At 40.8% G+C, this 13281-nt stretch overlaps 1 protein-coding gene across 3 annotated transcripts in view; it reads left to right on the top strand.

Annotated features, from left to right (window-relative positions):
* The first annotated feature begins 6 nt into the window (after positions 1 to 6).
* The window catches only part of LOC102238644 (chromosome unknown open reading frame, human C16orf46), a 14796-nt gene continuing 1521 nt past the window's right edge, over positions 7 to 13281 (top strand). Inside the window, exons 1-4 of one of the 3 annotated variants that reach the window (XM_005862587.1) lie at positions 7 to 266; positions 7310 to 7393; positions 9669 to 9737; positions 11089 to 11345. In XM_005862587.1, the coding sequence (XP_005862649.1) occupies positions 11136 to 11345 (210 nt within the window). In that variant the 5' untranslated portion in view covers positions 7 to 266; positions 7310 to 7393; positions 9669 to 9737; positions 11089 to 11135. Of the gene's footprint in view, positions 267 to 7309; positions 7394 to 9668; positions 9799 to 11088; positions 11346 to 13281 lie in introns of those variants that run through there. The other 2 variants (XM_014536732.1, XM_005862588.1) reach the window with 2 other exon arrangements.

The following is a 13281-nucleotide window of genomic DNA, read 5'->3' on the forward strand; positions in this document are numbered from 1 at the left end:
TGCGTCACTTCCGCTATGAGCCCCCGCGGTCCCTCCCACCACCCGTCCCTCCAGTGCGTCGTAACCCGGGGCAACTGTCGCCCGCCGCCGGCGAAGACTAAGCTGCCGGGGGCTTTCCACCGCACAGGCCCCACATGTGAGGGTGTGAGTGGCGGCGGCCGCTTCCCCGCCCCCAGAGCAAGGCCCCACTTCACGCGCAGCAGAGCAAGAGCCCTGCCCAGCAAGAGAAGAAGCTGCCCTCTGAGACGGGGATGCAGCAGAGAGAGGTACCAGTACTGGAGTTAAGGGCGGGGCCTGGGGAGCAGCTGCACGGTGTGGGTGGGGCAGTGGGAGGGGTCGTTGAAAGGGCGGGTCCCTATGAGGGAGGAGCCAGTCGAGGAAGGGGTGGGGCTTGGTGAGGCAAATGGGGAAGTTTTGCTGGAGTGGTTAGCTCTTGAAAGAAGAGAAGGCATCTTTTGTGGCTGGGTAGGAACTGCTGTTGGAAGGGGTGGAGGTAGATGAGGAAGAAGGAAGGATCAAGGAAGAAGTGGAGGTGCCTGAGGGAAGGGAGGGACTATTAAGGGAAAGGGCAGAGCCTTTCCTTTAGGAGAGACAGGTTGGGTCTGTGTTTGATGACTTGTTTTTCAGGTGGACTGTAAGCTGTATGAGAGCTGGGCATTGCTTCACGCTCTATCCCCAGTCCTAGGCATCTCATAGGCACTGAGTGAGTGAATGAATGTGAATGGAAAAAGTGGAAGAGTTGTAGACTGTGGTTGGAATAAAAATGGTCTGATCCGAGGACAGATCGTTGTAGGAACTGCACTCCTATGAACAATCAAAGCTGCTGTGCTCTGTGGGCACATAATAAGCATAAGGCACACATAATTAACACGGGGAGGTAAGATTTATACTCTTAAAAGTGTGAACAATTTACTCAAATTGGGTGGTGCATATGCTTAACTTTGAGGCAAAATTTCAATTCCTTACAGAATTGTGTTTCAAAATTATAAATCAGATTCAAGTCCCAGTGACAGTTTCCTTTAGAAACTGTATTACAGTGATCAGCATGCCCAGGCCAATCTTCAAGACCACTTCACATGGGTAAAGCTTAGCTCTGTATTAAGAAACTTAACTAGCCCTGGCTGGTTTTTCTCAGTGGTTAGAACATCAGCTGTAGACTGAAAGGTCCCATCTTTGATTCCAGTCAAGGGTATGTACCTTGATTGCAGGCTCAATCCCCAGATCCCTGGCCCTGGTTGGGGCTCGTGTGGGAGGCAACCAATTAATATTTCTCTCTTTGTTTCTCTCTCCTTTCCACTCCCTCTCTCTCTCAAAAAAAAAATCAATGGAAAAATATCCTCAGGTGAGGATTAAAAAAGAAAGAAAGAAAGAAAAGAAAGGAAGGAAGAAAAAGAAACAACTTCCACCATGGCTGTTTCTATTTATTGATTTCTTCAACACATAATGATAAGGTCCACAGGAACATCCATTTAGAAATCCAAGTGAAGCTTCCAGAAACCCATCTTTCCCTGGCTGAAATTCTGACATGGACTCAAGATTCCTTTAAACCTGAAACTTCTAGGAAGATGGGGGTAGGTGTGGAGACATGGTGTAGAGCCAGGGAAGTGGTAAGGAGTTTTGAGGGATTACAGCCTGCTTTTGACTGAAAAACCATGGGCCTTTCACTTCTGACCCATCAACATTACCCCCACTGTTAATTGATTGCCTGACTATGTAGACAGGCAATGGCAAATATGTGGCAAATGTGCAACCACCATCCCTATTTGTTCCCTGACAGACTTCATTAATCACAGAACTCTTTCCCATAGTGGCCAAGTTTTATGATCCTTCTCAACACAACACCCTAGGTAGCCACTACTTGTTTGGAACTGATAATTTGGAACATATTCTTCATACCTAATGTAGATAATAAATGTAAAAAAAAATTAATGGACATCAATGTAAGTGTAAATTTCCTTAACTCTTGGTAAGATTCCTTTTTGTTTTCAGTGGTGTTGCCTAAATAGATGGATCAGGAATCCTGTAGCATGTAGAAATGTAGGCCAGATAATTGTGTATGAGGTTGGATAATTAGTAAATACCCAATACCACAGATATCCATAGGACATTGTCCTTTATCCTCTCCTCAACATTTATATCAGTGATTTAGATGAAGTTACAGAAGGTATGTCTATTGAATTAATGAAGTTATAAAGTAGGAGTTGGAAGAAATGATTCAGAATGATCTAAGCAGGTTGGGGTGATGATCCAAAAACCAAGAAAAAAATTTTTTAGAAGAATCTGATCAATTTGGATGTCTACATCTAGCAAATTAGAAGAAAAAAGGAAAAAATATTTAAAGGAAATCAACAGCATGGGCATGAAGTCAAGAAGACAGGGATTATTAACAATTCATATTAGAAAATCTAGAAGTTGTAGTTGACCTTAAACTCAGTGTTATTCAGGATTGAGATATAGGCCCTGGCTGGGTAGCCCAGTTGGTTAGAGCATTGTGCTGATATGCCAAGGTTTCGGGTTCCATCCCAGGTCACGGCACATACAAGAATCAACCAATGGCCTGTCCTGGCGTGGCTCAGTAGTTGAGAGTCAACCTGTGAACAAGAGGTCACCGTTCGATTCCTCATCAGGGCACATGCCTGGGTTGCAGGCTCCATACCCCATTGGAGGCAGCCAAACAATGATTCTCTTTCATCATTGATATTTCTCTCTCTCTCTCCTTCTCCCTCCTCTCTGAAATCAATTTATGCAATCCAATGAATGCATAAATAATTGGAACAACAAATCTCTATCTCTCCCTCTCTCTTTCAAAAAAAAAAAGATTGGGATATAGCATTTAAAACATATAGCAATCTTTGTTGAATTAATAGGTGTAGATCAAAGGGATCCAGGTTTCAAAACAGATACTTCTAGGAAAACCGAATTTAAAGTACTGTCCTAATTTCCAGATATTACATTTTAAAGACATTGGTAAGTGACTGTGCATTCTTAAGATGAGGAATTTGAGATTCTTGTCTGAAGAAATGAGAACTATCTTCAGATATTTTCAGCATTGTCATGTGTTGCTTTTGGGAGGAATGCCAGGAACTGAGAAGCAAAATCTTCAGGCTTGCAGATGTCTTGATTTGAGAACATTCCAATTTAAAAAAAAATTATCTTTATTTTTGTAAGTATTACAGATATCCCCTTCGTTTGTTTGTTTGTTTGTTTTTTCCTATTGACCCCCGCCACCCCAACCCTGCCCCTCCCAGGCCTTCACCACTTCGTTGTCTGGGTCCATGGGCTATGCATATCTATAATAATAAAAGCGTAATATGCTAATTAGACCAGACATCCTTCCAGATGTCCTTCCTTTTGGACAAAGCCACAGCAGACGGGGGTGGGGGGGGGCACAGCAGAGGCAGCAGAGGCCCCCGACTCCTGCAGCAGTGGGCAGGGGCCAGGGCCAAGGCCCTTGCACGCATTTTGTGCATCGGGCCTCTAGTATACATATAAGTTTCCCGGGTAATTACTCCCAACCCCCCCACCCCCCATTCCTCCACTCCTTCCCTCGGAAATTCATCAGTTTTTTCCATGCTTCTATGTCTCTGGATCTATTTTGTTCATCCGTTTATTTTGGAGAACATTGCAATTTTAAAGTTGCCACTGGAATGGGAAAAGTAGCTTATAAAATAATGAGCTCTCAGTTATTAAAATTATTTAAGCATATCTAAGAACAGTGCCTAACCCCAGGTCAAGAAGATTGTATTTGTTTGTTTCTTTGTTTGTTTTTTGAAACTTTGCACTTTTTAATGTAGGAAAATCATTCATGTTAACAAACAAAATTATGAGGGCCAACCATAAAAGCTATATTTGTGGCACTGAGGCTGTGTGTTTGTTTGTTTTTTAGTTACATAGTTTTATGATTTTTATTTAGGCCTATGATCCATTTTGAGTTAATTTCTTTTCTTTTTTTATGGATGGCCAGAGGTTGCCACACTATAGTTGGAAAGACTATCCTGTATGCATTTCACTATTTTGGCATTTTGTCAAAAATCAATTGGCCATGTTTGTGTGGGTATATTTCTGGACTCCCTAGTCTGACCCATTGATCTATGTGTCTTTCCATTCACCAATATCATACTGATTCCTATTGCTTTATGTTGATTTTTTTAATTGGGTAGTGTGATTCTTCCACTTTATATTTTGTTTTCATAATTGTTATAACTATTATAGTTCCTTTGCATTTCCTTTAAAATTTAAAGCCAGCTTGTCTATATCAATAATAAATCCTGTATTAGATTCATATCTTAATATTCAGCCACCTTTTTAAGGATTGTCTATTCTTAGGCCTATATATTTTCATATACATTTTAAAATCCAAAAAATTGAAAAAAGTCTTAAGAAAAGGATTATCATGTTATAGGCATATAGTCTTGTCTTCCCAAGATCTAGGACTTCCAATTCCCAGGGGTCCTGGACTCTTTTCAAGGACCATAAATGTATACATTTTAGGTGGTGACATTCTTTGTACATAAGGACCATCTGTTTTATATGTCATATCAGAAAACACCTAACAGTGTAGTACCAAGACATTATTACTGGTCACCAAAATCTGGCTTCCTTTTCCTTCTGGAGATTTAGGAGGAAGTATAATCCCCACTTTTCCTAGAAGTTAGGCAGTACCCTCTGACTTGTTCCAGCTAATGACATGGGAACTGAAATCATGTTACTTCCAGGCAGAAGTATCTAAGAGTCAGTGTGTGATTCCCCATGTTTGCTGTCATAGTTGGCTATGGCTTTCCATTATGGTGTCTCCATTAGTTCAATTCCAGAGTGAGGATAATGTGGAGCAGAGTCTACAGCATCAGACAATGGACATGTCACATGTGTTAGAAATAAAGTTTTATTGTTTTTTATCACTGAGGGGGGAAATTAGGATTGCTTGTTATTAACAGCATAACCTTGCCCATCTAGACTAATACTAGGTAGCTCTAGCTAACAGACAGTGACCATGCCAAACTGACCTGTACCCTGGTAAGGCAGCCAGGGCAACCTTTTCCAAAAAGAACCTGGCAGGGCCCTAGGCAGTTTGGCTTAGTGGATAAAGCATCAGCCTGTGGACTGGAAGGTCCCAGGTTCGATTCCAGACAAGGAAACATGCCTGGATTGTGGGCTCCATCCCCAGTGTGGGGTATGAAGGAGGCAGCAAATCAATGATTCTCTCTCATCATTGATGTTTCTATCTCTCTATCCCTCTCCCTTCCTCTCGGAAATCAATAAAAATATATTTAAAAAATGAAAGAACCTGGCAGAGGAGCCTTATCTGGGACAAAGTAAAAACAAAACAAAATCCCCAAATTCAGAGTATTATGGATACTTTAAATATCAACTTTTAACTTCACTTTTATTAAGATGAATTGGGCACATTATCACCTTCTCCATAAAAGAAATACAGAGAATACGAATTCCCTTTCTAAACTAATATCACATCCTTCTCACTCTTTGTGTGTCTTCTGCTATCCTTAGTTTCTCTTCAGCTACTAGCCTTTGGAAATTTCTTTATGTTCTTGGTCAGGTGCCCTCTACTTCACATAGTTTTTTCTCTTCTTACTTGTAAATAGTAGATATGGTCATTGTTCTCAGTTTACATTGATTTCAATCCCTTGTACTCCATTTTAACTTAATATATATAATTAATTTCAGAGAGGAAGCCAGAGGGGGAGAGAAATAGAAACATCAATGATGAGAGGGGATCACGGATCAGATGGGCTGCCTCCTGCATGCCCCCCACTGGGAATGGAACTCACAACCCTGCCCTGACCTCCTGGTTCATAGGTCGACACTCAACCACTGAGTACACCAGCTGGGCTTAATTTTTTTTATATTATTATGGGAAGGTTCACACATATAAGAGTAGAAAGAAGTAGCCCTGGCCGGATAGCTCAGTTGATTAGAACATTGTCCTGATATGCCAAGGTTGTGGTTTCGATCCCCTGGTAAGGGCAACCAATGAATGCATAAATAAGTGGAATAACAAAAATCAGTCTTTTTCTCTCTCTCTTTCTCTCTCCCTCTCTCTAAAATTAATCAATAAAAAATTGTTTAAAGTTAAAAAAAGTAAGTAGAGAGAATGAAGTTAACTTATATGTCCTCATACCCATCTATAACAAACAGAGCTTATGACCAAATAAACATAATATATTTTATCATATTCTTTCTAACCACAACCAGCACATGCCCCACACCTCCCACACCCCTTGCACGATTATTGTGAAGCAAATCAAAATGGCTTATCTTTAATTGATAAAATAAAATACACTATGTTACAGTTTTTTTGCTGATCATTTGCTTTCCATTTCTGTCTTTAAATGCTACTAGAGCCCTGGTGGGGTAGCTAAGTTGGTTGGAGCATCATCCTATACAACAAAAGGTTGCTGGTTTGATTCCCTATCAGGGCACATATCTAGGTTGGTGTTTCGATCCTCAGTCAGGTGCATATGGGAGTCCATCAATTGATGTTTCTCTCACATCTATATTTCTCTCTCCCTCTTTCTCTCTCAAATCAATAAAATCATAAACTTGGGTGAGGATTTTTTTTAAAAAAAAGCTACTAGAAAAGATATTTTCTAGATCATAGTGAATTTCCATCTCTGTTTCTTAGATTCTCATTCATCTTTATTTCATTTCCTAATATCTTAAGTTCCTTGATCAGTTTTTCTTCATGTTTATTCATGTTTATCTAAGCATGTACTTTGGGAGCTTGGACCTCAGTCAACATTTTCTTCTTTGTACAGTTTGGTTTGAGTCACTTCAATAGTGTATGTCATGGAATTTAATACCTTCTGGCCTACATCTGTGTGCCTTCCTGCTTTGTACTCCAAATCCAATTTTTAGTTGCATCTGCAAATGCATTTTCCCATGGTAGCATTTTACAATATGATCTTTGTGTTTTCTTAATGTGATTTTCTTGGAAAAAAATTAATAACTGGACTTTGATATTTGCTTTATACCAGTGATTCTCAAACAGAATCAGATTGTTAAGCCCACTGGAAGTCAACAAGTGGAATAGTATGAACTTTTGATTTACTTCAAATATGTAAAGTAGGCATAATTTTACTATAAAAATATGAGTATTATATCAGTGCAGATTTCTGTCTTCCAACATAAAAGTAAAACTGCATATAATTAATTGTAAGAAGTACATTTCTATTTGTCATCACTTACAAGTGCTAGAAGACAAGAATGGGCAGTGAAACTTGAAGGCACACTTATAGACAGAAAACTTAAAATTAAGACTATCCTTTCCACTAACTGATTTTTTTCTGATTAGGAAAAGACCACCAATATTGTTTTAGTTGTGGAGCATCTTGATCCAGCTTGCTTGAAGATACCAGGGTTCTGGAGAAGCGATCCGGTATGTAGGAATCTGACCATTTCACTAAGAATACTATGTTTACTAACAGAGATGATTCTTAGTTTTTAGTCATAAGGAGGCAATATAGTTCTCATGATCCCCCATTAAATGAGTAAAGTGCTTATACAAATGTACTCATTATCACAAATATATAAAGTGCTTATAGCAAAGATTTGCACATAGTAATAGCTATATTATAGTAAGTTTTATTATTAAGTTGTTATTGTTACCTGGCTTTCTTTTGACACTTTGTAGTATGATGTGACTGGAACCTTTTCTGGTGGCCTCACTGGGTCCAATTCTACTGACTCCAATATACTGGCTTATCCAATATTGCATCCTTGGCCTCTGCTGTTCCTCTCTCTAGATCAGTGGTTCTCAGCCTTCCTAATGCCGAGACCCTTTAATACAGTTCCTCATGTTGTGGTGACCCCCAACCATAAAATTATTTTCGTTGCTACTTCATAACTGTAATTTTGCTACTGTTATGAATCGTAATGTAAATATCTGATATGCAGGATGTAATTTCATTGTTCGCGACTCACAGGTTGAGAACCACTGATATATAGAGATAGCGATATAGTCTTCCTCTCAGATTTCACATATGCTCATGGCATATGAGAAATAGTTGAAGGCACCGGAGATGGTTAACCTGAAAGAGAGGAGAATGCATGAACTTTTTCATAGGACTGTTGGGAGGCTGGGGCAGTGGACAATCTCTGTATCAATTATTCCTTAACCTTTTGTAGTAACAGACTGCTTTGAGCTCAGATGCAGGCCCTTCTCTGAAAAAAACTCGTTGAGCATCTTCAGAAGCATCATAGACTTTCGATTTTTAAAGATATGTTTTAATTGATTTTTTAGAGAGAGAGGAAGGGAGAGGGATAGAGAGATGGAAACATGGATGAGAGAGAAACATGGTCAGCTGCCTCCTGCACGCCCCCTACTTGGGATTGAGCCTGCAACCTGGGCATGTGCCCTGACTGGGAATTAAACCAGGGACCTCTTGGTTCATGGGTTAATGCTCAACCATTGAGCAACACTGGCCAGGCATCATAGACTTTCTTTTTAAAAAATATATATATTTTTGTTGATTTCAGAAAGGAAGGGAGAGGGAGAGAGAGATAGAAACATCAGCGATGAGAGAGAATCATTGATCAGCTGCCTCCTGCATGCTCCCTACTGGGGATCAAGCCCACAACTTGGGCATGTGCCCTTGACTGGAATTGAACCCAGGACCTTTCAGTCTGAAGGCCGACACTAATATATACTTTCTTAACCCCACCCAAGGATGGGAAGGCTTCCTATCACAGAGCCTTGCTCTGGAGGGCAAAGCTAGGACCAGGCAGCAAACCAGGAAAAGCAGTGCTGGTTCAATATAAGAAAGAGCTTTTGAACAGAGCAGTAGTTCTCCAATTTTGCTGGATTTTAGAATCATCTCAGGTGATTTAAGAAATTCTGCTTGGCCGGATGTGGCTCAGTGGTTGAGCTTTGATCTAGGAATCAGGAAGTCACGGTTCAGTTCCTGATCAGGGCACATGCCTGGGGTTGCTGGCTCCATCCCTGGTAGAGGGTATGTAGAGGGCATCTGATCAATGATTCTCTCTCATCATTGATGTTTCTATCTCTCCCTTCCTCTCTGAAATCAATTAAAATATATTTAAAAATAATTCACATTAAAAAAAATCCTGATGGCCAAGTTGTGCCCAGTCCAATTATAATCAGAATCTCTGTGGTGGGGTCTGGGCATTTTATTTTATATAAAGCTCCCCAGCTGATTCCAAGGCGCAGCCAAGTTTGAGAACCAGTAAATTACTTTGCCACTTGAGAAGACTCTCTAAGTAGTGAACGCCTTGTCAGTGGAGATACTTGAAGCGGAAATAAACATTCTTCTTATTGATTCAAGCATTCTAGCACTACTTAATCTCTCCTAAACAATACCTGTTTCTTTGCTATAATAGCCTCAAGTTTTAAGTTTATTTTATTATTTAGTAAATGGCTTTCCTTTTGATTCTCTGCTTTTTTCCTTTTGAACTATACACTTGATAAGTCTAAGGGGTTCTCTGGTACAAATGTATTTGTATTTTAGAAGAGAAAAAGGTCAGAATGTATTTATAGGAGCTTCTTTGGCCTTCACAGTGACTGAAGTGGAATTTCACAATATGAGAGGATCCGGCTGGTTTACACAACCTATCAGGTCCTCAGTCATGCTGTTTGTAAATAAAATAGCACTTCTAGTTTTTAGTCACTTGTAATATAAGTGTTTTTCTTTCAGATCTCATTCATTTCCTCTGATGTCATACTGGAAAGATTAGGATGTCCAAAGATATTTGACCTTTCGTCGGTAAATGGAATTTTATTACCATCTAAACGCCACTCTAAGCCTAAGTAAATAAGCTGAAACGGTAATTGAACAGATATGTTACAAGAAGTTATTTGTCTCTACCTCAACAGAAAATGAAAAAAATGTGGGTTTCTGGCAGGGATCATGTTGGGGTGAGAGAAAGCAAGGTGTGTGGTCCCCAGTGGACTCTATTTCATTACAAGCAAGGACTTCCTCAAGAAGGCACTGGCTGTTCATCAGCACTCAGCTGGATCATTGGTGGCCACTGCTTAGGCATTGGAGTTCATCGATGCAGCTTGTGCAGGCCCAGGAGGAACATCTGTCTGTGGGAAAGTATTGTAATCATGCCGTTTTCATATGAGCAAACGGACCCAGAAAAGTAACTCATCTAAGCCTTACACAGCTAGTAAATAAGATTGGAACCCTGGCTGTTTGCCACTCAAGTCTGTGCTGATAATTAGGATATAAATTTTCTAACCCTTTGACTGGATTATAAATTCCAAGTCCCATTTTCAACTTGGGGAAAGCATCAATTAAGGATAGATAGCATCATCATCGTCATCACTTCCATCACCATCACACTGTCACCATCATCTACTGTATTAGTTTCCTAGGGCTGCCACTCCAGAGGGCCACAGACTGGGTGGCATAAACAACAGAGCCTGCCTGTTCTAGAGGCTCGACGTCCAAAATCAAGGTGTTGGCAGGGCTGATTCCTTCTGAAGACTGTGAGGAAGGATGTGATCCAGGCCACTCTCCTTCGCTAGTAGATGGCCATTTTCTCCCTGTGTCTCTTCATATTATCTTCCCTCTGTGCACGTCTGTGTCCAAAATTCCCCTTTTAATAAAGACACCAGTCGTATACGGTGGATGAGGGTGAACTTATTGACCAGCTTAGACCATATGTTCTACCAGTTTCCTCAGAAGCCTAAGGATCCCCAAGCTGATATCCAGAGTTGTCGGGAAGAGAAAGAGGAGAAGGCCTGGGTGCATAAGTCACACACATCCACTACAGTGCTCTTGTTATTAGCACAATGTCATCTGGACATTTTTGGAGGGAGGGTAGTGAGGCTACTACATTGCTTACTACAGTCTGTACTCCATCATGAGGGATAGAGCCTTGTTAACAAACATCTTCCTCTCCTCTTTTCTTCACTCTCAACTTTGGTCTTTAAATCCATTAGTCTCTAATTTAAACTTATACCTATCTTTTATATTGTCAATAGTTGGCAATGGATGGTTTTGTAATATTTCTTCTGAGTCTATTCCTGAATGTGTTGAAAATGTCTCACCTGAGTTATACTTTAAAAAGAAAATTAAAACTGAGTTCAATCCGCATTTCAAACTACAGGAAGAAGATGTTAAAAACTTTAAGCAACCATCAGAGTAATCACAGTAATGGATCTCTGTCAGAAAAATGAGACGGAGTTAGAAAATGGTGAAAATAATCAAATTCCAAGCACAGAAGAAACTGAATTAAACTGTACTTATTCAGATGAAAGAAAGGAAAAGAACCATGTTTGTTGTCTCCTCAATATCAGTGACATTACGCTTGAACAAGATGAAAAAGCCAACAAGTTTGTTATCGGAACTGGATGGGAAGAAGCAGTAAGTATCTTCTTGAGTTAGGTCTCTTGCACATCAGTGTTTTGGTTGTTGTTTTATAAAGTGTTTTTTTTATTTTTATTGATTTGAGAGAGGGAGGAAGGGAGAGGGAGGGAGAGAGAGAGACAGAGGGAGGGAGAGAGAAAGGAGAGAGAAACATCAATTTGTTGCTCCACTCATTTATGCAGTCATTGGTTCATTCTTGTATGTGCCCTGACTGGGGATCGAACCCACAACCTTGGTATATCAGGACGACACACTAACCAACTGAGCTACTCCGCCAGGGCCTGAACATCAGTGTTTGGATGCAAGCCTTTTTACTTTTTTCAAAAATAGTTACTATTACCAAAAAATGTGTAAAAAGTTAAATATAGAAATATCTGGAACAGAGGTAAAATATTAATGATGAGGATATTGAGTATTTATGTCACTCAGTATTGGCAAGCACAGTATTAAGTGCTTCATTCCACCTCACATCAGTCCTATGTGGCAGGTATTATGAACAGCCTCACTTTTTGGACAAGGATACTAAGGCACCCAAAGGGTGAAATAATGTGCTGAAGATCACCCAGCCAGTGGCCACGTTCTTCTGGACTCGAAACCTGAGCTCCTTAACTACTGTATTAAATTCCCCAAGAGACCTGAGATTTCTGTCCCAGTGATTCTGCTCAGAACCCTGTGGGTTTAACTGTAAACTATTCTTAGAATCAAGAATAGCATCCTAAATTTAGAACTAAAAAGTAATTTGATCTACTGTTTCTCAGGTGACACTTGGCAATGTCGCAACAAGGGGCGAGGGGAGGAGATGCTACTGGCATCTGATGGGTGGAAGCCAGGGAATGCTGCTCCACATCCTACCAGGCCCGGGACAGCACTCTAGCAAGGAATAATCCAGCCCTGTATAGTTCAGGCTGCAATACCTGAACACCACGGACAGGGTGGCTTAAGCAACAGACAGTTATTTCTCCCAGTTCTAGAGGATGGAAGTTTAAAATCAGGTGCCAGCATGGTTGGGTTCTTGGTAAGGGCCCTCTTCCTGGTTTGCCCTCACATGGCTGCCTTTGTTGTGTACAAGGAAAGGGAGAGGGAGAGGGGGAGGGGGAGGAGAAGGGGGAAGAGGAAGGGGAGGGGGAGGGGGAGAGGGAGGGGAAATCCCTTGACTCCTCCTTTTCTCCTCCTTTTCTTATAAGGACGCTGATCCCATCATGAGGGCCCCATCCTTTTGACCTCATCTAATCCTAATCACCTAAAATGCCCCACCTCCAAATACCATCATATTGGAGATTAGGGTTTAAACATGGGACTTCGGGAGGGACACAAACATACAGTTCTTAACAAGCCCCAAATAGTATTTGTGCCAAGGTTGAAAACCCCCAGTCTACACGGTTTATTTTATAAATGTGGAAACCGAGGGCAAGACAAGGCAGAGTGATTCACCCAAGTCCACTTGACAGTTGAAGTAATCATGTCTTCCAGAGCCCTCCTCTAATACTCTCTCTGCTATACTGCCCCCACCACATGTATGACCTTCCAAACACACGTTCCCATGCCAGGTAAGTCAGGGCTACAGGCTGTCCTGTTTATGAATTTAAAACTTTCTAAGTTTAGATGGTTCAGTTTACTATGGAAGGTAACTGCTTAAAAATACACATCTAGCCCTGGCCAGTTTGGCTCAGTGGATAGAGCGTCAGCCTGCAGACTCAAGGGTCCCAGGTTCGATTCTGGTCAGGGACATGTACCTTGGTTGCGGGCACGTCCCCAGTGGGGGGTGTGCAGGAGGCAGCTGATCGATGTTTCTCTCTCATCGATGTTTCTAGCTCTCTATCCCTCTCCCTTCCTTTCTGTAAAAAATCAATAAAATATATTTAAAAAACAAAAAACAAAAATAAAATACACATCTAAGGGCTGTTGGCATGGACCTGCCTCTGCTCATCCTCTC

This window comes from Myotis brandtii, unplaced genomic scaffold, assembly GCF_000412655.1.
Source record: "Myotis brandtii unplaced genomic scaffold, ASM41265v1 scaffold165, whole genome shotgun sequence".
Taxonomy (NCBI): Eukaryota; Metazoa; Chordata; class Mammalia; order Chiroptera; family Vespertilionidae; genus Myotis; species Myotis brandtii.